This window comes from Lissotriton vulgaris, chromosome 2_1 (genome assembly GCF_964263255.1).
Source record: "Lissotriton vulgaris chromosome 2_1, aLisVul1.2, whole genome shotgun sequence".
NCBI classification, from domain to species: domain Eukaryota; kingdom Metazoa; phylum Chordata; class Amphibia; order Caudata; family Salamandridae; genus Lissotriton; species Lissotriton vulgaris.
The window spans coordinates 646,415,273-646,439,249 of NC_141687.1; the positions used below are offsets into that span (position 1 = coordinate 646,415,273).

The window sequence follows — 23,977 nt, forward strand, 5'->3', positions numbered from 1 at the left end:
CATTTAAAGTTCGGCATTTTGTAGGTCTTGCAACAAGTGTCACTGATACTGTACTAATAAATTCTGCAATCCTCCCACTCCCCCGTCGGAAATATAAACTGGCTCACGTTGGCTCCTAGCAATTCATGATGGATCTTTTGCCCAACCACTTAAAAATGTCCCCAGCGCACTGATAGCTGGGGGAAATTCTAGCTCCAGTCTGAGACTTGGGATCTGAATTAATAAAAAGAAGCTGTGGGAGGGAAAACCAACGATTGATTATGCAAATTGAATGCTTTAAAACAGTACCATTTAATATATTTCTTGGTACAATATAGAAATAAGGCTCTGTTTTTACCATGTCAACAAAGTAGCACATTTTCATTAGGAGACCTTTAAATATTTAGCATGTAACATGTTCAAAGTGTGGAAATACATACCCGCAAAAAACCCTTTCCACCTTTTGCCAGGCTGTCGCCAAAGTCCTTCGGCTGCCGACCCATTTCTTCTCTGCGTTTTTGCTGGTACTCTTTATCCATGGTCATTGCAGCCAATCCTTTTCCAACAGAACCAGTGATGCGGGACACGACGCCTGCTGCACCCCCTGTATATCAGATAGAACACGTCAAGCATTTGCTCTAGTCATTATGAACAAACAATGCTACTATCCTCTTCCTTAGGACAGAAAATCAAATTCAGAAATATAAATGTAATATAAATGTCAGATCTCCATTAAATCTTGATATAGAGCAATTAGTTGCATCTTGCCGTAATATATCACAATAATCTATTTGTTGTTTTATTGAATAGTGAGTGAGATTCAAGGAATTCTATGCAACCAGAGAGATTCATAGTTCTGGCAATCTTTCGCAGCGCTGGAATCTTTGACAGTCATTCTAGCAAATTCAAGCGTTGTAGCTGTCGGAAAGGAACTCTCGAGGAAGGGCTTCGTAAGTTACATTTACTTCCCACCCTATGCATGTAGATGCACTTAGAGCAAGTTTCTGGAGTAAATGGCACCAGTCTCCCCATTTTCACAGAACGTGTTAAGGGAAGGATTTAGGAAAGATGTTTCCTAAAAACTCCGAATGGTTTCAATACTTTCCTAACCCTACAATCCAAAGTTTGCTATAGATAGACGCTTCTGGCTTTCTGTTTTTTACTTTAAATACACATACTTTGCGTCGTGAGATAACTGAGGCATTTCCTTTACAAACTATTTATCTGTCAGGCCAGGCAGAAGCTTTTACTCTGTAAAGAAATTATATGTTACCTTCCCACACAAATAGTCGTTAATAAGAAATAAGGGTCACAGAAGAAAATCCTTTTGTGTTGTTGCAAAAACACGAATGGGTGGATGGATGGAGACTCTGATAGTACCTGAAAGGTTTATAACTCAAGAAAGGTGTTGGTGACCTATTTTAAATGTATATCGTTAGTCTGGTGGATTTACAAATATATGTCTTCAACAACATAGGTTTTACAGGGCCCACGAATCACCAAGGGAAGATTGGTTCTATTGAGGGAAACCATTATTTTAATGATTCCAAACGATTAGATTACACCAACAAAGAATAGCAGTGAGTCAAAGGACTAACTAAATTATGTATCTGACAGAAAACAACAAATGTGTTGGCAAGCAAGAAAGGAATCTTGTGAAGGAAAACCACTCAATGTGAAGGAGTTCCCATCAGTCCACCATCGAGACCGCCCTTCATCATCTGGGTTCTATTACACACCAAGAGTACTGGTACCCACAACAGACCGGCAGATGATATGAACCTAATCTGGGGTGTACCAGAAACACAAAACTCAGATGTGAACAAAGTGTGTCTTACAGGGAACTGAGTAGCAGTGCTAAATAAAGTGAAAGTGGTTAAGTGGAAAGTAAAAAAATGCCTAAAATTGGATAGTGATGGAGGGGAAAAAAACTTTAATATGCACCCCCTCACTCCCAAATCAATAAAAACAGTGCAAGTAGTAGTATAACAAATGACTACCAATGAGAATTGTAGGTCGACATGTTTCTGCAGTCACTCGGAGCCATACGGTCTCCTGCTGCTTCTTCAGGACCATTAGTTCTACTGCTATATATAAAAATGAAAAGATATCACCTGAAAAGTACGATATACACTCATCCTCCTGACTTTAGATCACAGTATTCAGCAGGAGAAATTGCAGATACATAAAAAGAAAGACCAAAGAAAGCACAGTTAATAGTCATAACAACGTGCATGGATCATGAAACAATTATATCATGAACAACATGCTGGCTCATAAGTCCCAGCCATCTATGGACAGTATAGTCTGCCATATGTTTTTCATGTTTCTCACTCACCCATTAAATGGAAGGGAACAGCCCCACCTCACCTGGCACCAGCTCAGGTACTGGGTGTACCGCTCTATAGTAAAAGGAAAAAGATCTATTTTGGTATGGGAGAATTATCCCTCTGACTACCATAAGTCACCGGTTCTTCGCGTACCACATCAGGCGCTGCATTCTCTCACACATAAGGTCATCTACACATTGTCAGCGAACGCCAGCCTTGTTGGTAAATTATTGCTGGCTTCGTTAAGTATGTCACTGATTTAGGCGTCACACCATCTACACTGGCTCCATAGATAGCCACCCTCGGGTAATGCGCAAGCATTCAAAAACGCGCCTGTGCACCTTTCACGGAACTATAATTGGAATAGTTAGCAAGTATAACTCTTATGTTTGCATCTAGTTTGTTAAATGCCACTCGTCTAGGTATTCCTGTCTAAGTTATATGCTGTTGTTCTGAATAAATCACCTCTTAACGCCGGGCCGATTTTAAAAAAACTCTCATAGTCGGGGTTATAGCCTCGGTCTACTACAATGCCAGTACACAGTGTGCTGTCTGAATTTGGGGCAATTTAATAATAGACCGAGGCTATAACCCCGACTATGAGAGGTTTTTTTAAATCGGCCCTGCGTTAAGAGGTGATTTATTCAGAACAACAGCATATAACTTAAACAGGAATACCTAGACGAGTGGCATTTAACCAACTAGATGCAAACCTAAGAGTTATACTTGCTAACTATTCCAATTATGGTTCCGTGAAAGGTGCACAGGCGCGTTTTTGAATGCTTGCGCATTACCCGAGGGTGGCTATCTACGGAGCCAGTGTAGATGGTGTGACGCCTAAATCAGTGACATACTTAATAAAGCCAGCAATATTTTACCAACAAGGCTGGCGTTCGCTGACAATGTGTAGATGACCTTATGTGTGAGAGAATGCAGCGCCTGATGTGGTACGCGAAGCACCGGTGACTTACGGTAGTCAGAGGGATAATTCCCCCATACCAAAATAGATCTTTTTCCTTTTACTATTGAGCGGTGCATCCAGTAACTGAGCTGATGCCAGGTGAGGTGGAGCTGTTCCCTTTCATTTAATGGGTGAGTGAGAAACATGAAAAACATATGGCAGACTATACTGTCCATAGATGGCTGGGACTTATGAGCCAGCATGTTGTTCATGATATACTTGTTTCATGATCCATGCACGTTGTTATGACTATTAACTGTGCTTTCTTTGGTCTTTCTTTTTATGTATCTGCAATTTCTCCTGCTGAATACTGTGATCTAAAGTCAGGAGGATGAGTGTATATCGTACTTTTCAGGTGATATCTTTTCATTTTTATATATAGCAGTAGCACTAATGGTCCTGAAGAAGCAGCAGGAGACTGTATGGCTCCGAGTGACTGCAGAAACATGTCGACCTAACATTCTCATTGGTAGTCATTTGTTATACTACTACTTGCACTGTTTTTATTGATTTGGGAGTGAGGGGGTGCAAATTAAAAGTTTTTTTCCCCCATCACTATCCAATTTTAGAGCATTTCTTTTTACTTTCCACTTAACCACTTTCACTTTATTTAGCACTGTTACTCAGTTCCCTGTAAGACACACTTTGTTCACATCTGAGTTTTGTGTTTCTGGTACACCTCAGATTAGGTTCATAGCATCTGCCGGTCTGTTGTGGGTACCAGTACTCTTGGTGTGTAAGAGAACCCAGATGATGAAGGGCGGTCTAGATGGTGGACTGATGGGAACTCCTTCACGTTGAGTGGTTTTACTTCACAAGATTCCTTACTTGTTTGCCAACACATTTGTTGTTTTCTGTCAGATACATAATTTAGTTAGTCCTTTGACTCACTGCTATTCTTTGTTGGTGTAATTGTTCAGTTAGGGGGCATAGCGGTTTTGGTCGTTTAACCTCCCCTAGGACCCTCTTTTTGGTGTTAAAGTCCAAATGATTAGAACCACGCTTCACGTAGAGTACTCGAGCAAAGTGGCAAATGCTATGATGGGGACTTGGTTGGAGGTATTTTGTTTTATTTAGAAATGTAGCCTCACCTTTATAAATAATAACATGCATATTAAACGGCATTATCCCATTGCACACTACACACTACTAAATGGTAGGAAAAAAAAAACCTGAGAAGCGAATTTGTATCAGTCATCAAGACTATCATTTATCCATTAACATTAGCTAATAATGCCCCACTTTATTTTTGTGTGCAAAATTCATTCACTTGAATCTGAAACCTTAGTCGTTTCACTTTCAGCCTATCAGCATACCCCCAGCCTGACTAATCTTTTTCAACTGGTTCTGGTGCTTATAAAATATACATATTTATGCTGCATGATGGCGTGATTGGAATATCCCCTGCATGGTGTACAACTGTGTTCCCTGCCCAGAGTGCTCAACTGTGTACTGTTTTTCTAATTATTTGGCCCCAGCCTCATGCAATCTGGCATGTGTGCAGGTCCGGGCCTGGGGACCCGCACCAAACGCACTCTCTTTAATGACAGCAGAGTACCATTCCTGTCATGGGTACCCACATGTTCAGCAATGGTGGTAGCTTATTGGGTTGCAGTGATCATACAGTCATGGCCAGACCTTTTTATTTGCATTTCAGGAGTGGTGGGCTACTCATCCACATGTGTAGAGTTACACTCTAACAAGGTAATCCCAGATGTTTTTTCCTAATATCCCAACAAATATGTGCAGGAGCACAGCTGGATAAACGTTCCCAGATCCAGTCTGGCACGTGGGGAGTATTTTGGGGAGTATTCAAAGGTGAGTAATCGGGGGTTCGATGTATCGATCAGCGAGGTCATATTGCTGGAAAGAACTGCCGATTATTCTTTCTGAAGAACAGCCATTTAGTGTAGGGTAGGACTGAAGTCCGTTCAGCAGGTGAAGGGCCCTTTAGACAAGAGCAGCCTTTTATCTCTGGACCTGATCACTCTCGGTGTGGCTGTTGATGGCCAGGTGGAAAATGCTCAGAACTCTTTGTGCCTCTGTTAGGAGTACTTTAGTCTGGAGACGATCATGCAGAGAGGAGCATCACTTCAGACAAAGGCTGAGCCTGGAAGTCAGCTTGAGAGGGACATAAGACTCGGGAACCAACCCAAACAAGCTCTGAAAGTGGAGACCGAGAATACACATCTCCGTTTTGCAGTAGTTGTATCAAAGGGTGAGCTATTACAGTTCCAAGTTCTCTCCCACCAAGGAGGGGGGGCTCCACAGAGTAACCTGAAAAGTCCTGCACAACTTGGTCTGATGTCTGCAAGACAGACAATGTCCCATAGCTGAAGGGACATCACTTGCAGTATGATCTGAAGGAAAAACATTCTCCCTTGCCTGGGATGCATGGAGATGACCTGCCAGAGAGTAGAGGGAATGAGAGTGTCAACCTCACACGAGAAGCTGATTGCTAGTATGTACAAAAGTGGCTGATTTTGGAGATGGGAGGCAGTCCACCAGAGACTCACAAGAACATGACCGGTGCACTCCAGTCTCGGAGGTGAAGTGGCAGTTCTGCTTCACTGCCGAAGCGTCCCCGGTAGATTACCTGATTAATCCTGCTGGTTCATGACTTTTGCCCAAATGGACCACAGCACCAGAGTCCTAAAACCGGGAGGTTTTCCCACGGTGCTGCCAACACTACAATCTTCAGCCAACTCACTGTGTGCTCCAGCTGCTGCACTGGTGTTGCCTCTGGACTTTTTCCCATGGGCCAGTGTCTCCTTCAAGGTTTGAAGCAGAGCACAAGCACAATTGAGGCCAGCATGTCTTGTCACACCAAGAGGGAGACAGCAACTGAAATACATGGAGGCCCAGCAAGGGCTACTAGAGGGCCCCACATTAGTGAGAGATTTAAGAATGAAAACAGTGCACACAACTCTGCTTGTGAGGGGGGGGGGAGCACTGCACCGATGTTTGAGACCCGAACTAGGATTACCCTAAATGCTAGATGAGGTGGAGTTGGGGGGGTTGATCAGAAAGTTAACATCAGCCATAAGATAGTGGCCCCATACCATAGACTCAGAGTACCTGACATTTGTAGTGTAGGAGGCTGGCCCAGTATATGGTGTACACCTATTGGTGATACACCCTGTATGAACTTGTACTTACGTACTTTGTACATAATTGGTATACTGGTGTACCCCTGTAAGTCACTAGTATATGGTACTAAGGTACCCAGGGCATTGGTACAACAGGGCTCTTCCATGGGCTGCAGCATGTATTATGCAACCCATGGAAGCCCATGCAAACACTGTCTGCTGGTCTGCAATTGCAGCCGACGTGAAATGGTGTAGGCACCTTTCACTTCAGATATACAGTTTATCTTATATCCTGATCACTGCTCTCAAACCCTATATGTCACCCCTAAAGTAGGCCGTTCAGCCCAGGGCAGGGTGCATGGTTTTAAGTGTGAGGGTGCCCCTGTATTTGCAGAGACACTCCTACAAACCCCAGACTCAGTTCTCTCGCTTTGTAAATGCGTGGAAGCCATTTTAAGGCATGTAGTGGGCACTGACAAACTAAAGATGTCCAGCTACATAATGGCGTCACCGAAACTGGTCATGTTTGATATCAAACATGTTGGAATCATGCAACTACACTGATTCCAGTGTTAGTTGCATAGTACAATGTACTGGGGGGGTGGGGCTACTTAGAGGACGCCCCTGATTAACTGTGTAGCCTTGCAGGGCCTGCATGCAAGGCAGTGCTGCCGCCAACCCCAGATACTGTTCTCCCCACCAGCTGGTGAGCCTAACTCAAGCAGGGGGAGGCAGATGAAAGGTTTTCCTGAACAGAGAATAAGGTGTCTCTGGGCGAGGGTGGGGGTCCTTCAGAGTGCCACCAGACTGATTCGAAGGGCACATTTGGTGTCCTCCTTGCATAAACCGGCTTACCCCAGTTCAGGAACCCTTTTCTCCCACTGTGGTGTAAAACTAAGCAAAGGACAGGGGAGTGATCACCCCCCTCTCCAGCATCTTCCCGAGGGAGATGCCTACGGCTCCACCAGGTGGCTACTTGATTCTGCCATCTTCAATGCAAGATAAGCAGGCTCCCTGAAAGCATCTGACTGGTCAGACCATCAGAGTAGCGTCATTTGCCCTCCCCGATTGGTTGGACACCGCAGAAGCTGTACAACCCCCATACCGGGTTATGTAAGGCCTCCCCTGAGGGTGGGACCCTAGATTCTTCTGGACAAGTATTCCACTGCAAGACTCATCTTCAGTATACTACAAAAGACTCTTCTGCTCCTGGACACAGGACTCTGCTGTTGGGCTCTGCCGGAGACAAAGACAAGACTGCTCCTGGTAGAAAGTCTCCTACTGCAACTTCGTCTCCTGCAACATCCGTGTCAGTGCATCCTTTAGAGCCACAAGGACCATATGTGCATCAGGCATAGCTGGAAGGAATTTCCCTTGGAGTAGAGGATTCACTCCCCTGCAACCGCAGGCACCTCAAAGTCGACGACTGGTCTGTGGATCCTGTTGTCCCAAATACTCTTCAGGGCTCTATAACACGGGTCGTGGTTTGGAGTTCTCCTGAGGCCTGCCCTGCCTTCTATGCAACTTTAAAGACTGCAATCCCTCCTGGAGCTGCTGGAACTTCATCCCTGTGCACCATGTGTGGCTGCCAAGGCTTGTTGACTCTCCAATGCGAAAATCCTCGAGCTCCAAGAAGCAGCAGCTTCAAACATTACCCGGCTGCAAAAGCGAAGTCGGTACAAAAGGGGGTGGTGATGGACGGACGATCTGAATCAATCAAACACTCACACCCAGTCAAAAGATCTGGGTTTAATCCATCACCGTTCTTTAGCCCACTCTGCCACCCCAGTTCAGACATGGCTATATGCAAATCAGTCTGACCCTGTGCCTCATGGGAACAGTCCAGCCCGAACTGCCAAGCCATGTCTTCCCTGGACCGGAAACAAACTTCCGAGGACCGGTTTCTGGCATTCCAGCCGTCTTCAGCCCGGCTTGCTTGAATCCAGTGGCAAAGTGAGCAAGGGACTCACGTCTGAGCATACCCTGCCACACTCATGGCGGCCAAAAGCGGTACAAAAGGGAGTGGTGATGGACGGAGCATCTGAATCAATCAAACACTCACACCCAGTCAAAAGTTCTGGGTATAATCCATCACCATTGTTTAGCCCACTCTGCCACCCCAGTTCAGACATGGCTATATGCAAATCAGTCTGACCCTGTGCCTCATGGGAACAGTCCAGCCCGAACTGCCAAGCCATGTCTTCCCTGGACCGGAAACAAGCTTCCGAGGACCGGTTTCTGGCATTCCAGCAGTCTTCAGCCCGGCTTGCTTGAATCCAGTGGCAAAGTGAGCAAGGGACTCACGCCTGAGCATATATCCTGCCACACTCATGGCGGCCAAAAGCGGTACAAAAGGGGGTGGTGATGGAAGGAGCATCTGAATCAATCAAACACTCACACCCAGTCAAAAGATCTGGGCTTAATCCATCACCGTTCTTTAGCCCACTCTGCCACCCCAGTTCAGACATGGCTATATGCAAATCAGTCTGACCCTGTGCCTCATGGGAACAGTCCAGCCCGAACTGCCAAGCCATGTCTTCCCTGGATCGGAAACAAGCTTCCGAGGACCGGTTTCTGGCATTTCAGCCGTCTTCAGCCCGGCTTGCTTGAATCCAGTGGCAAAGTGAGCAAGGGACTCAAGTCTGAGCATACCCTGCCACACTCATGGCGGCCAAAAGCGGTACAAAAGTGGGTGGTGATGGACGGAGCATCTGAATCAATGAAACACTCACACCCAGTCAAAAGATCTGGGTTTAATCCATCACCGTTCTTTAGCCCACTCTGCCACCCCAGTTCAGACATGGCTATATGCAAATCAGTCTGACCCTGTGCCTCATGGGAACAGTCCAGCCCGAACTGCCAAGCCATGTCTTCCCTGGTCCGGAAACAAGCTTCCGAGGACCGGTTTCTGGCATTCCAGCCGTCTTCAGCCCGGCTTGCTTGAATCCAGTGGCAAAGTGAGCAAGGGACTCACGTCTGAGCATACACTGCAACACTCATGGCGGCCAAAAGCGGTACAAAAGGGGGCGGTGTTGGACGGAGCATCTGAATCAATCAAACACTCACACCCAGTCAAAAGATCTGAGTTTAATCCATCACCGTTCTTTAGCCTACTCTGCCGCCCCAGTTCAGACATGGCTATATGCAAATCAGTCTGACCCTGTGCCTCATGGGAACAGTCCAGCCCGAACTGTCAAGCCATGTCTTCCCTGGACCGGAAACAAGCTTCCGAAGAGCGGTTTCTGGCATTCCAGCCGTCTTCAGCCCGGCTTGCTTAAATCCAGTGGCAAAGTGAGCAAGGGACTCATGTCTGAGCATACCCTGCCACACTCATGGCGGCCAAAAGCGGTACAAAAGGGGGTGGTGATGGACGGAGCATCTGAATCAATGAAACACTCACACCCAGTCAAAAGATCTGGGTTTAATCCATCACCGTTCTTTAGCCCACTCTTCCACCCCAGTTCGGACATGGCTATATGCAAATCAGTCTGACCCTGTGCCTCATGGGAACAGTCCAGCCCGAACTGCCAAGCCATGTCTTCCCTGGACTGGAAACAAGCTTCAGAGGACCAGTTTCTGGCATTCCAGCCGTCTTCAGCCCGGCTTGCTTGAATCCAGTGGCAAAGTGAGCAAGGGACTCACGTCTGAGCATACTCTGCCACACTTATGGCGGCCAAAAGCGGTACAAAAGGGGGTGTTGATGGACGGAGCATCTGAATCAATCAAACACTCACACCCAGTCAAACGATCTGGGTTTAAACCATCACTGCTCTTTAGCCCACTCTGCCACCCCCAGTTCAGACATGGCTATATGCAAATCAGTCTGACCCTGTGCCTCATGGGAACAGTCCAGCCCGAACTGCCAAGCCATGCCTTCCCTGGACCGGAAACAAGCTTCCGAGGACCGATTTCTGGCATTCCAGCCGTCTTCAGCCCGGCTTGCTTGAATCCAGTGGCAAAGTGGCAAGGGACTAAAGTGAACCTACGGAGAGTCCAAGAAAAACCGTTAGCCTGGACGGCGCGGAAAAAATTAGAACTCACGCTGACAAGGCTCTCTTATGGCTCCAGTGACGTCAGCTGAGTTGCAAGCGGAGTCATGATTCTGTGACGTCGTTCTCGTCGGTGTGGAGAGCTACAAATTTTTTTTTAATTCTGAATGCTGCTGGCGCAGTGGATATTCACAAGGTGAGGAATCCACTGGCAGATGTATCCATCAGAACTCCAATTTCACAGAAAATTGGACACCCGACCTCCCACAGGGCCAACATACTCTAAGATGGGGGATCTAAAGCTGCTTACCTGCGGATCCAATTGGGGGAACAGGAGAGGAGGTGGAGGCATGCTGCCCAGCGGTGCCTCACAGGTGGCCTCTACGTTTTCCTCTGTACGATCTATACAGCGCATTAGCCTGTTGCTGCTGTGTTGCTTCTGTTGCCTGGTCCGAAAGGAAGGAGACTTGCCAAACCCTCGAAATCTGTGGTTCCCAAAACCACTGGGCTGGGACTGTAGACTCAATGATCTAGCTGTGTCTTTACTATCTTTCAAGAGCTATAGCACTGAGTCCGCTTTGGTACCAAAGAGACTAGAGCCATCAAATGGCAAGTCCAAAAGGGTCGCCTGCACATCCGATGAAAACCCACACCCCCTTAGCCAGACGTGTCTCCTAGTTCCCACTGAGGAACCCATAACCTTAGCAACAGAGTCCGCTGTATCAAGCCCTGATTGTATGATTTGACGGGCTGCAGTGTGTGTGTCTGATAGAACCTCTGCATAATGGCCCTGAATGTCCCCCGGAAGCTTGAGGATCAATTACTTTGCAGAATCCATCAGAGCGTGAATACATAGACCTAGAAGACCCGTCACATTTGTGGATTTTAAAGCTATACTGGCTGAAGAAAACACCTTTTTAGCCGATTGCTTCATCCTCATAGATTCCCCATGTCCAGGCATGGATGGAAAAGAGCCTGTGGTCTGCTTAGTAGAACATGATGCCTGGACTACTAAGCTCTCAGTAGATGGGGGTGTGGAAAGGAAAGCTGGATCCCCAGGCACCACCTTGCACCTCCTTGCAACCAGTGTGGACACAGCAGGGGCAGCCACTGGCTTCTGCCATACCTCCAAACGGGCTCGGTCAAAGCCTCATTAAATGGAAGTAGAAGCTTCAACACAGAAGATGGAGAATGAAGCACCTCTGTTAAAATATTTGACTTTATCTCTGCAGTAGGTAATGGCAAGTACAGTAGATAAGACGCCTTTCTTATGATAGAATAGTAGGAGGAAACTTGCTGTGATTGAAGGCCTTTCGGAGATGAGCGCTCCCACTCCAGGGATGTATCCAAACCACTAGCCTCCTGCAGTCCTTCAATTCCCTGTATAGGATCAATAATCTCCCCTTATTTAGCCTCTTCCTGCTGCTCCTGAAATTCTTCCTCCCCCAGCAGCCTTTGTGCCTCCCTTCTAGATCTCATCCTGGCATTGTGGCCCCAGATGTGGTTGGTTGTGTCTTCGGGGCCGGCGTCAATGGAGGTTCCACAGGATTAGCAGAAGGAGCTGGGTGAGGTTGAGTCGGTGGCGGACCGAAGTCAGTTGGTGCCGGAGAGGACTCCAATTGCACTCTTCCCTCCAGGAATTGTACCGACGTCGAGAGCCTATGCATTGGGAGAGGCCAACTTCCCAGGGTAATAGGCATAAATGGCACTTGTGCAAAATGAGGTGGCAAACTTACAAAGATGTATGCAAGTGATCCCATGGGGTCAAACAGGTGCACCAGCAGGACTAACCGCCCTTACAAACATGCTGAACATCGCATTCAAGAAATGCGAAGGATCCATACCTGGAGCCAGAAAGAGTGGGTACAGATCCTGTACCACCGGATCAGAAACAGCTCAAGGAGGCTGTAAGACTGGCTCCGGTAGGAGCACAGGAGACACTGGAGCGGGGGATGGAGAGGCCAGAAGCGAACGCATCACTTCTCTGGGCGCTGAATAAACTCTCGTAGCCGGAGAGTGTACCAGAGTCACCTGAGGCGAAGGGGAAGGAGAGACCTCATTCTTTCTGTGACGCTGGAGTACTGGGGACCCCAACTTCGGTGATTTATCCTTAGACAGACGATGTCTGGAACCATGACATTGTTTCTTTTTGTGTTTACCCAACGACTTTGAGGTAGGCAGAGTTGGCGACTTGGACTTATATCTCGTCCTTTTCTAGCCTCTTTTTTTGGTCTTTCGCCGTGGCCATGAACAGTTTTGCCTCCCTTTGTTTCAGGGCCTTTGGATTCATGCACCTGCATGACGAACACCCCTTGAAATTGTGGACTGAAAAGAGGCACTAAAGGCAATCCTCATGGGGTCAGTGACGGACATATGACCCCCACACTCCCTGCATGGCTTGGAACCAGACTTCTTCTGAGCAGCCATGTCACTACTACAAACACAGGAAGTACCTGCAACAATGAAACCCCAGAAATGGAGAGCCCTGGAAAAAAACGTTACAAGTCGACAGCATGGAAAAAAGAGGGAACTAACATTAGCATGCCGATGAGGTCTTCTTATGGCTCTGATGACATCACGCAGAGTCGCATTGGGACGTCCTCGTCGATGTGGGAGAGCAATGGAGAAAAGTTTCTATGGAATGCTGTGCAAGGGGTTATTCCATGGAATGCTATGGAATGAGTAATTCAAAAGGTGAGGAATCCATAGGCAGATGTATCCTTCAGAAATTTAAACACCTTGATGCCATGCAAATTAGAGGCAGTAAGAAAATCTATGTTGCATGTTTGCAAAAATTGTACTCCGGACCTGACAGAAAGAGTCAGAACAAGGACAAGAGGCTGGTCGTAAATAGAAAGAGAGAGAATTTGAGACTCTCATGCACAACCACACAGATACAGATTGTGGAATAGACCACCAATAAAGGAGATCGGCAGGATGAAAACAGAATAGAGGCAATAACACTCTATAATATGCTGAAGAAAGGTAAGATGAAAACAGAATAGAGGCAATAACACTCTATAACATGCTGAAGAAAGGTTGCCAAAAGAAAATCGGTGCACAAGAGAAAAAGAGATCCCATCAGAACTCACTTGTCAGGCCCAGGACATGGGTTGCCGAGTAGAGACCCTACCAGACGTTGCACTGCTGCAGTGGGAAATCTTTTAACATAAAGGATGCTCGCTGAGAAAATCAGGAGAGACCAACAATGCACCAGTAGTGGCATCTCAACAAACTGTAAACAACCTTCCCCAAGGATCCCAGATAGGACAGCAAACTAGTAAAAAGAGTGGCAACATGCGTACCCCAAGTGTCCTGAAGAGCAGGTAACACAGTAAACGATCTAATTCAAGAAATACATATCATTGAAAAAGATCTCTTGAGTGAGGAACTGAATGATTAGTTTATCACCCTGCTGTCCATACGAAATCAACTGGCTAGATCGTTCCAATTAGCATCCAGGGAAAATGGCAACAGCCGTGCAAACGAATCCCATAAGGCAGGAGAAAAATGTCAGAGGATGTAAGATGTGTTAACGGAACGTAAAGAAGCACTGGTGGGGGAGAAAATATGCTTTCCACAAGAGTCCTGTCTCCTGGAATCTCTGTCAAGTGGAGCATGAGGCAGACCATCCACATCAATAGAAGCTGTAGCGACTTGCACTAGGAGACTGCGATGTGTTTGGTGGGAGAGGAGACCATCCGGGTCTGTGGGGTCAGGGTGGTGCTTGTGGGCAATAAAAAAGTCCACAGGAGTGTAGGAGGTTGGCTCAGTATATAGTGGTCACCTATGGTGAGGCACTGTGCACTGAGTCCAGGCAACCCTTAGTGATAGTGTTTAGGTCCCTGAAAACCCAAGCTCCCAAGGGGTAGCTGTGGAGAGCAGCTAAGGTTAGTTCAGGAGGGTGTAAAGTGGGTGCATTTGCCACTATAATCAGTCAGCAAGCTTACACGTAAGAAAGAACCACACCAGGTGAGCCTAAAAAGACTTTGTATTTATTAGAACACACTATACACTAACATGGTATATCTCCTACCAGAAAATACTCAAGTCAAGTCAAGTCAAATAAAGCTTTAATCGATTTTTACGAGGAAAATCATATAAGCACATGTGATACAGCATAAAAATGAGTACGAATTTCAATAAAAAAACATACAACATACAAATAAAGGTTTAAAAATTGAGTTGGTGCAAATTATGGCTGACGGGGAACAGAAGACAGTTAGTTCATAGACGCTCTACACCTTACTGCGAATTTCAAAAAGCTAGTAGCTGCAATGATTGTAAGTTCATCTTCGAGCATGTATAGCTTGAGTAAGGCTGGCATGCACTGTCTTAAGCCCCAGAGTTTAAAAAGTGGGAGAAGATGTTTCCTTCTACCCCAGTCATAAAATTTGCAGAATAAAATAACGTGAATGTTGGATTGCTTGGAAACATTGTCACAAGGACAGACCACCGGGGTAGTCGACCAGTCATTTATGGTGGGAAATGTTAGTAGACGGAAGAAACAATCCGTCCTCATCCTTGTTAGCAACATTCTCGTATAGGTTGTAATAATCGGAGAGAGGTAAGATGGGATGCCAGCAGGTTGTGATTGGCAATCGATAGTTTGTTACCTTCAAGATAAGAACGTCTGTCTGAGAGTAAGCCTAAACAGCGAGCCTTGAGGTCCTTTTTAGAAATCGTTTTACACATTGTGGGGTTAATATACATATCGGCTAGATCCAGTGAGGTTAGAAATTTCTGTACATAGGCGAGCCAGGGTATTTTTCTTGAGTTAGTTAAGGCCATACAATCCTTAATTACATCCTGGTTTAACACCGTTTTTTCCGAGGACCATACTTTATGCCATAGCAGAATTGGTGCGATTTTGATGGTGTCCGAGATGTATACACGTGCTAGCTCATTATGGCAGACTGTGGTTGAAATGGATCGAGGAACAGCCAGCAGAAATCTTAAAAATGCATTCTCGCTGGTTTGAATCTCTCCACAGTCCGCCAGGCCCCAGATACCTGCTCCGTATGTTGCGGTAGAGACGCATTTGGCAGCAAATATGTCCAACAAAATCCTAACCGGTTTCCCACCTAGTTTAGTAGCAAATTTCTTCAGGGCTCCAATTTGTCTGATAAAAGCCAAATTTCGGGTGTGTACGGCATTCTTCCATGTGCCTGTGCTGCTAAAAAGTATACCCAGGTAAGTGAAGGTTTTTGTGAGGCTGATCTTGGTTGCATCAATGAACGTATTGCAAGAGGTGTTCTTTTTGTTACTGCAACACATTGTGAAGGTTTTACTTACATTGATCTTAAGGCCTCTCGAGCCCATAAAGGTAGAAAAGGCAGTCAACGCTTTTTGAAGCCCTAATTGGGTCCTGGACATGATAACGGCGTCGTCCGCGTATAAAAGTATTGGAACCGCAAGGCCATTTATTTTTGGATAGTCAACATCTAGGTTGGCCAGGCAGTCGGCGACGCTGTTAATGTACAAATTAAAAAGAAAGGGGGCAAGGATACAGCCCTGCCTGACCCCCTTTTTGATAGGGAACTTGCTCGTGCAGGCTCCATCCTTTCCGTAGCGAACCTTGGCCCCTGCTCCTTGATAGAGCTCTTTTATGAAAGCTAAGATGTTAGGGTCAACGCCCATATTAATGAGGGTAGACCAGAGTAAGCTGTGGTTGAGGAAATCAAAAGCAGAGCTTAAGTCCACAAAAGTCATGTATATATTGCCTCTTTTTGCCAACACGTATTTGTCGATGATCATAGCTAGATTTAAGCATTGTTCCACAGTCCCGAGACCAGAAACGAACCCATATTGAAATTTAGACAAAATGTTATTTTCCTGTGCCCATGTTTGTAATTGGTTCAACAGGACTCTCCCGGCCACCTTCATCATGGAGTCCAATAAGGAAATTGGTCTATAACATTTTGGGTCCGTTCTTTCACCTTTTTTGAAGATGGGTATTATGATCGCTTCTTGCCATGTTGCCATGTTGCAGAGAATCCTTTGCGGGCATAGGAGTTGAGGACGTTTGTAAGAATAGGTGCCCATAGTTGAATGTTGTCTTTAAATAGGTCTATAGGGATTCCATCTGGGCCGGGCGCTTTGGCATTAGAACTTTCAAGGATGGCCAGTTCCACTTCTGAGTAATTAAAGTAGATGGATAGTGGGAACGGCTCCGAGTTGTTGATTTGCGATTCATTACTCTCCATTGGTTGAGTTACAAGATTAAGTGGTTCAATCCGGTCATCTAGTTTGTACAGTTCGGTAAAGTGATTTATCCAAACTTCTTCCGTGATGGCAATTTCTATGCGGTCTGTTGACCTGTCGCTAAAAAAGGGGGCGTTGACCTCCCTCCAGAAGGCCGTATTGTCTCTTAAGGTGCTAGCTTTCAACAGAGCTTCCCAGGCCGCAGTTTTCAGTTCCTTTTTTCTGTTCTTAATTGCCTGTTTATAAGCGGCACAGGCGGATCTAATTTCCGCCTGGTTTTTTGGAGTTTTGTTAAGGGTGGCCTTCAGGATGTTATGAGTGTTTGAACACTCGTGGTCAAACCAACCACGGCTCTTAGAAACATTGCTTTTGTTGTTGGTTCTGGTCCAGTTTTTTAGGTCTCGCCTGTCGATGCGCATGCGCATCGAGCAAGGCGAGAGTATTGCGAGTTATCCACTCTTTATCTACACTGCAAGGAATCGTGGCGATTCCTTGCAGTGCCCGTGACTTTTAAGGTCAATGCGCATGCGCATTAAGCTTATGCGCATGCGCATTGACCTTAAAAGTCACGGGCGCGTGCACGTCCGTCGTGTTTTACCCGCTCCGCCCCCTCCCGCCGTGTCGCATTTCTCCTCCCCCCTCCCCTCGCGCCGTGTCGCATTTCTCCTCCCCCCTCCCCTCTCTTCCCTCCGTCTTGCTTGTTCTTATTGCCAATTTCATCGGCTCCGTTGCTCACGGAGATGCCCTTCAAGACTGAGTCTCCTTTCTGCTGTAACCAATTTACGGAATCCCCAATTAGTTTTCCAACACCCGCACTACTCGCCACATTCGTCTGATTTCCCCATTTTCAGAAATGTATTAGGCTGGCAACTTAATCACTGGCCCAGATACCCTGCCTACGACACTGCTAGTTGCAATCTAAAGTCGTGACCGTTCCCCTCTTCCAACCAACTCCATTCTCCTGCAGCGTTGCAGTCCATTCGACTATATGCTACTCAGTGAAGACTCAGAGCTACTTTACTTTTCACTGAACAACCGCAGCTCGCGCATATTTTCAATGTGGGGCCTCCTCCCACCACCCTCACCCTCCGGCGGCCTATAATTTTCCTATTAGTGACTCGCTGACCCACTCACTGGCCCTGCCAGTTTTCCAATTTGCTTCCCTGACACATTATGTCCTTTTCGAGCTTCGGTCCACGGGTGTCACACTCACACATGTCCGCACTTGACTCTCACGGGGTTCTCGAAGACCTCCAGGCAGACTGGGCACGTGAACCGGGAAAGTGGGTCGACAGGTAACGAGCCAAATGCACCTTCCTGCTGCTGTCTGCCTAACTCCATCGCCATCATCATACACTTCCGCAAAAACCGCTGACGTCTACGGTGACAACCCGAAGTCCCGCCCACTTTCCACGCCTAAAACCCAATCGCTGCACTGCGCATCCTGTGCTGCGTGACGTCACAACCAGGAACTTAGAGTGGGTACTGGCGGGGTGGGCCTGGCATAAAAAGCATACAGGTTGAGCTCACCCCTTCAGTTTACCGACTGTTGCCACGCTGATGATAATGGCCACATGATGACGCTCACGTAACCATCTGGACCAAACAAAAACCAACGCGGAAAAGGGAGTCTCTCAATGACAGTCCACAGCCGTTCATTTGTTCCGGCAGCTTTCTTCTCAGGAGTCGTCTTGTAAAAATGCTCCAGGTGAATAGATTGTTGGAAGGATCGTTAAACGGAATGTCCTCTATTTGTGTGTGAGGAATGAATGATTTACTGTTACCCCTCACCCTCAATCCCTCACCCACACTCACCCACACTCACCCTCACCCACCCTCACCCACCCTCACCCACCCTCACTCACCCTCACTCACCCTCACTCACTCTCACTCACCCTCACCCTCACTCACCCTCACCCTCAACCCCTCACTCACCCTCACTCACCCTCACTCACCCTCACTCACCCTCAACCCCTCACCCTCACCCACCCTCAACCCCTCACCCACCCTCAACCCCTCACCCTCACTCACCCTCAACCCCTCACTCACCCTCACTCACCATCAACCCCTCACTCACCCTCACTCACCCTCAACCCCTCACTCACCCTCACTCACCCTCAACCCCTCACTCACCCTCACTCACCCTCACTCACCCTCACTCACCCTCACCCTCACTCACCCTCACCCTCAACCCCTCACTCACCCTCACTCACCCTCACCCTCACTCACCCTCAACCCCTCACCCTCACCCACCCTCACCCACCCTCAACCCCTCACCCACCCTCAACCCCTCACCCTCACTCACCCTCAACCCCTCACTCACCCTCACTCACCCTCAACCCCTCACTCACCCTCACTCACCCTCAACCCCTCACCCTCACTCACCCTCAACCCCTCACTCACCCTCACTCACCCTCAACCCCTCACTCGCCCTCACTCACCCTCAACCCCTCACCCACCCTCAACCCCTCACCCTCACTCACCCTCAACCCCTCACTCACCCTCACTCACCCTCAACCCCTCACTCACCCTCACTCACCCTCAACCCCTCACTCACCCTCAACCCCTCACTCACCCTCACTCACCCTCACTCACCCTCACTCACCCTCACTCACCCTCACTCACCCTCAACCCCTCACCCTCACCCACCCTCAACCCCTCACCCACCCTCAACCCCTCACCCTCACTCACCCTCAACCCCTCACTCACCCTCACTCACCCTCAACCCCTCACTCACCCTCACTCACCCTCAACCCCTCACTCACCCTCACTCACCCTCAACCCCTCACTCACCCTCACTCACCCTCACTCACCCTCACTCACCCTCAACCCCTCACTCACCCTCACTCACCCTCACCCTCACTCACCCTCAACCCCTCACCCTCACCCACCCTCAACCCCTCACCCACCCTCAACCCCTCACCCTCACTCACCCTCAACCCCTCACTCACCCTCACTCACCCTCAACCCCTCACTCACCCTCACTCACCCTCAACCCCTCACCCACCCTCAACCCCTCACCCTCACTCACCCTCAACCCCTCACTCACCCTCACTCACCCTCAACCCCTCACTCACCCTCACTCACCCTCAACCCCTCACTCACCCTCACTCACCCTCAACCCCTCACTCACCCTCACTCACCCTCACCCTCACTCACCCTCACCCTCACTCACCCTCACCCTCAACCCCTCACTCACCCTCACCCTCACTCACCCTCAACCCCTCACCCTCACCCACCCTCAACCCCTCACCCACCCTCAACCCCTCACCCTCACTCACCCTCAACCCCTCACTCACCCTCACTCACCCTCAACTCCTCACTCACCCTCACTCACCCTCAACCCCTCACTCACCCTCAACCCCTCACTCACCCTCACTCACCCTCACCCTCAACCCCTCAGCCTCACCCTCACTCACCCTCAACCCCTCACCCTCACTCACCCTCACTCACCCTCAACCTCATGCTAAAGATTTACAAAAAAACCCATAAACAATTCTAAAAGCACTAACTCTAATGCTGCGAGACCTATTGCATTTCTAATGCTTGTTCTAATTTGGGAAGCGATTTGGTCAAAGGCGAGAATGATTTCTTGTGGGTTGGCAGGGTATTCTAAGCAAGTCCGAAAAAGATCAGGGACAGTTTTGATCAGATTTTCAAGAAATTTTGAGGTGTCAATTTTAGCCCATTTTATAGTGTATCCGTTTCTTGATGAAAGAGAAATGGTATGTGAGAAAAGATTTTCTATATTGCTCCTGGACTTAGTATCACTGGAGGGGGAATATATTTTGACACTGATGGGGTAGTGATCGCTCAGAACCAGCTCCTCTCTGTTGAATTCTAGGGCGTCGCCATGATGACTGTGAGACAAGAGGAAAAAAATCTATTGTCGTGAGCGATCCCCTTCCATGAAATGTGGGTAAAAAGTCGGTCGGGGGCACTGTTAAATCGTTGAAAAAGCCCAGATCCCATTCATGTAATAGATTGTTCAGTTGGGATCCCATGGTTGAATGTTCAAAATGGGTAGTATGTTCACCATTTGGGGCTCTTTGATCACAAACCCTGGTTCCACTATATGGGCATAGATGACAATTATAATCACCTAGTATGATCAAGCGTCTGTCTAAGCAGGACCCTCCCATACCCTTCTTTATGAGTTTGGAAAGAAACTCTATAAATTTTGATTGGTCATCTCTCTGTACGCTGTTATATAGATTTATAATGAGAGAACTGACTGCCTCTTTCCCGGACATTTTAAAGGCCTGTAGTAAGCGACCAAAGGACTTTGAGCTGAAATCAGTTGGAGGGAGGTCAACACGTTCTAATGATACGTTTAGTTTGTTTGAAACGTACAAGCAAAGACCTCCCGAGGACCTACCTCTGCATGACTGGATGGATGGGGTGAAGTGTGTGCTATAGCCGTCCAGGTTTATAGGTGTCAGGTCCCAACATTCCTGGAACGCTAAGATGTCAAAGGTATTTATGTAGTTCAGGAAGGTTGGGTCCTTTATTTTATTTGAAAGACCAGCTATGTTCCAAGATAGAATTGATATATATTGATCGTCAACAGGATGCGTTGAAGAGCAGTGTGGAAGATTCAGGTCAGAGGTTGAGGGTAAAAGGGGAGCCTGAGAGTCATCAGTTTGTGCACTTCCCGACCCAGAGGGGCCATATTGGAGGAATCCACAATGGGTTGAGCTGGAGCAAGTTTCCCATGTTTCCTTGGAGATATCCCAAGGCTATCAGGAATAAGCTTGTTGTTAGAAAGTAATTGGTTGTTTAATGGTCAATCAACCATTTCTAGGGTTGAAAAATAGTTACTAGTTGGAGCCCCTCTCCACCCCTCTGCATTTGGTTGATCTCTTCTTGGGTTCCAAGGATAATGATCCCAGTCCCTCCTCCTGTTACGCATTTCAACTTGAGTCCAGCTCCAGCCTGGGGATTGGTCCCAACTTGGAGGGAAATCTTGTTCACGGGGAAACCTCGGTGGATAGAAGAAGGACAAACGATTAGTGTCTATGCTTCCCTTTCTCTCCAAGGTTGACCAGGAACATATGTAACTGACTGTCTCTGGGTTATCAAAATTGATAATAATACAGTCCCCCTTTATTCTTTTCCTTGTTTCCCCAATCCAAGGGACTCTTCGTACCATGGAGAGTCTACTTTTACAATGTGAAGGAAGGGGTCTATTAATCTGGAGCCACTGCATAACTTTATTTTTTAGTGACCAGGTGGATTCACTCATATGTTCTTCCAGTTCTGGTACCCCCGTGAGAATCACAGTATAGGGGCTTGCCTCTGGGGGAAGATGGACTGGCCTCTTTGAACTAACTGGTTTGCTGGGTGCATCAGCAGCCTGTTGAGTAGCCGAGGGTTTAGGCAAAGGGGGCTTTGAATTCGTTCTAGTGGGGTCAGCAGTTGTTACTGGCTTTCCATGTACTTGTTTGGTGGTGCCCTTAGTATCTGTAGGAATCGCTTGTGTAATGGTTGGGGTTTTGGGGTTTTTTCCTGTGGGTAGGGGGGTTTTATGTATTGTGAGTTGGGGCGCAGGTTTCTGTACAGTGACTGCCTTGACATGATTGACAGTCGTAGGGACTAGTGGAACTAGGGTGGTGGTAGGTGGTTTAAGATGGCTAGTGTGGTTGATTAATCTGGCAATCTGCTTCTCGATATTGTTTAAAGATCGCTCTATTGGGAGTAGTTGGGATTTTATAAGGTCCTTGATTAAGTCAAACAGTTGTGCGTTAAGCTCAGGATGGTTAGTATTAGCAGTGTCATGACCCCTATGGGCCTCATCCAACGATGCGGCCAGAACAGAGGAGTCATCCATGTTAGCAGGCAATGAATGTCTTGTGTTATTTTGGAGGTTGGTACAAGGGGATTTTTTAGACCTGGTACGCTTCGGTGGGCAGTGCTGCTTAGTCTTGGGTATTGGCCTTGTGCTATCTTGTTTGGGAATGGCACCCTCCCTAGGCACCTTCTCAGTTTCTGTGGGGGAAGCTACTACTAATGATGGCGGCACTATCAAAGGTTGCGGCTCTGTCAAAGTTAACGGTGCGGTTTGAGTGGGGCTAATCACCAGAGTAGGTGTTTTCTCCAAATCATCCATAGAGGCTTCCCCTAGAGAGAGATGAGTGACAGATAAGTCGACGCTCATTGGGATAGTGTGAAGTTCTGCGCGAATTTCTTGCAGTAATGGGACGTTAGTTTCCTGGTGGATAGGTGTTTTGGCTAAAGCCAGAAGGCCCATAGAGGATCTTCGTGCTGCAGCAAGGTCCTGGGAAACACGTCTTTCAAGCAATACAATCCCCTGGTTGATAGCATCATTAGCTTTTGTAATGAATTGATCAATTGGACCAGTTACTTGACCCACTCCTTGAGCCGTCTTGTTCCTCATGGCCCTGGTAGTCATATTGGCACTGTAGCGCACGTGGGTTGATAAATAGTCGATGTGATGGTGAAGTGCACCCAATATAAGATGTAATTATCAATGGGCAGATGAAGATGAAAGAGAGTTGGCCCAGACCAGACTTGCCCAGGCTTGAACGGGCTTAAACGGGCCCGCCCTTGGCCCGGGCTTTGCCCGGGCGTCGACCCGTGCGCGTCCCGCGATGCGTGTTGGCGTCCTTGCTTAAGACAGTAAGAGGTGGGAGGAGGCGGGGCACTGGGAGGGGGCGCGGCCCAAACGGGAAGAGGAAACAGCTGGTGAAATTAACGCTGTACCTCGCAGTCCCGGGGCCGCGCCTCTCGCCTCCTCTGCGGCCTCGCCGGTGTTGGTCTCCTTCCTCCGTGGGCAGAGTAAGCGTGAAGGGTGAAGGGCTACTCCTGTAGCGGTTTTCTGCCAAAGTGCTGGACACACAGTAAGACCTCTTGCCGAGCGGCCCCCGCAAAGCGGGGGCCGCGAGAGGTTATGAGGACCTTGGTGGAGGTGGGCACTGGGTGGGGGCGCGGCCCACACGGGAAGAGGAAACAGCTGGTGGAATTAACGCTGTACCTCGCAGTCCTGGGGCCGCGCCTCTCGCCTCCTCTGTGGCCTCGCCGGTGTTGGTCTCCTTCCTCCGTGGGCAGAGTAAGCGTGAAGGGTGAAGGGCTACTCCTGTATCGGTTTTCTGCCAAAGTGCTGGACACACAGTAAGACCTCTTGCCGAGCGGCTCCCGCGAAGCGGGGGCCGCGAGAGGTTATGAGGACCTGGTGGAGGCGGGCACTGGGAGGGGGCGCGGCCCACACGGGAAGAGGAAACAGCTGATGGAATTAACGCTGTACCTCGCAGTCCCGGGGCCGCGCCTCTTGCCTCCTCTGCGGCCTCGCCGGTGTTGGTCTCCTTCCTCCGTGGGTAGAGTAAGCGTGAAGGGTGAAGGGCTACTCCTGTAGCGGTTTTCTGCCAAAGTGCTGGACACACAGTAAGACCTCTTGCCGAGCGGCTC

At 48.0% G+C, this 23,977-nt stretch overlaps 1 protein-coding gene across 1 annotated transcript in view; it reads right to left on the reverse strand.

Annotated features, from left to right (window-relative positions):
• VPS13C (vacuolar protein sorting 13 homolog C) overlaps nt 1–23,977 on the reverse strand; it is a 2,437,235-nt gene that overhangs the window by 326,947 nt on the left and 2,086,311 nt on the right. The window contains exon 78 of the mRNA XM_086955811.1: nt 420–583. Coding sequence (XP_086811937.1) covers nt 420–583 — 164 coding nt within the window. The remainder of the gene's footprint in view (nt 1–419; nt 584–23,977) is intronic.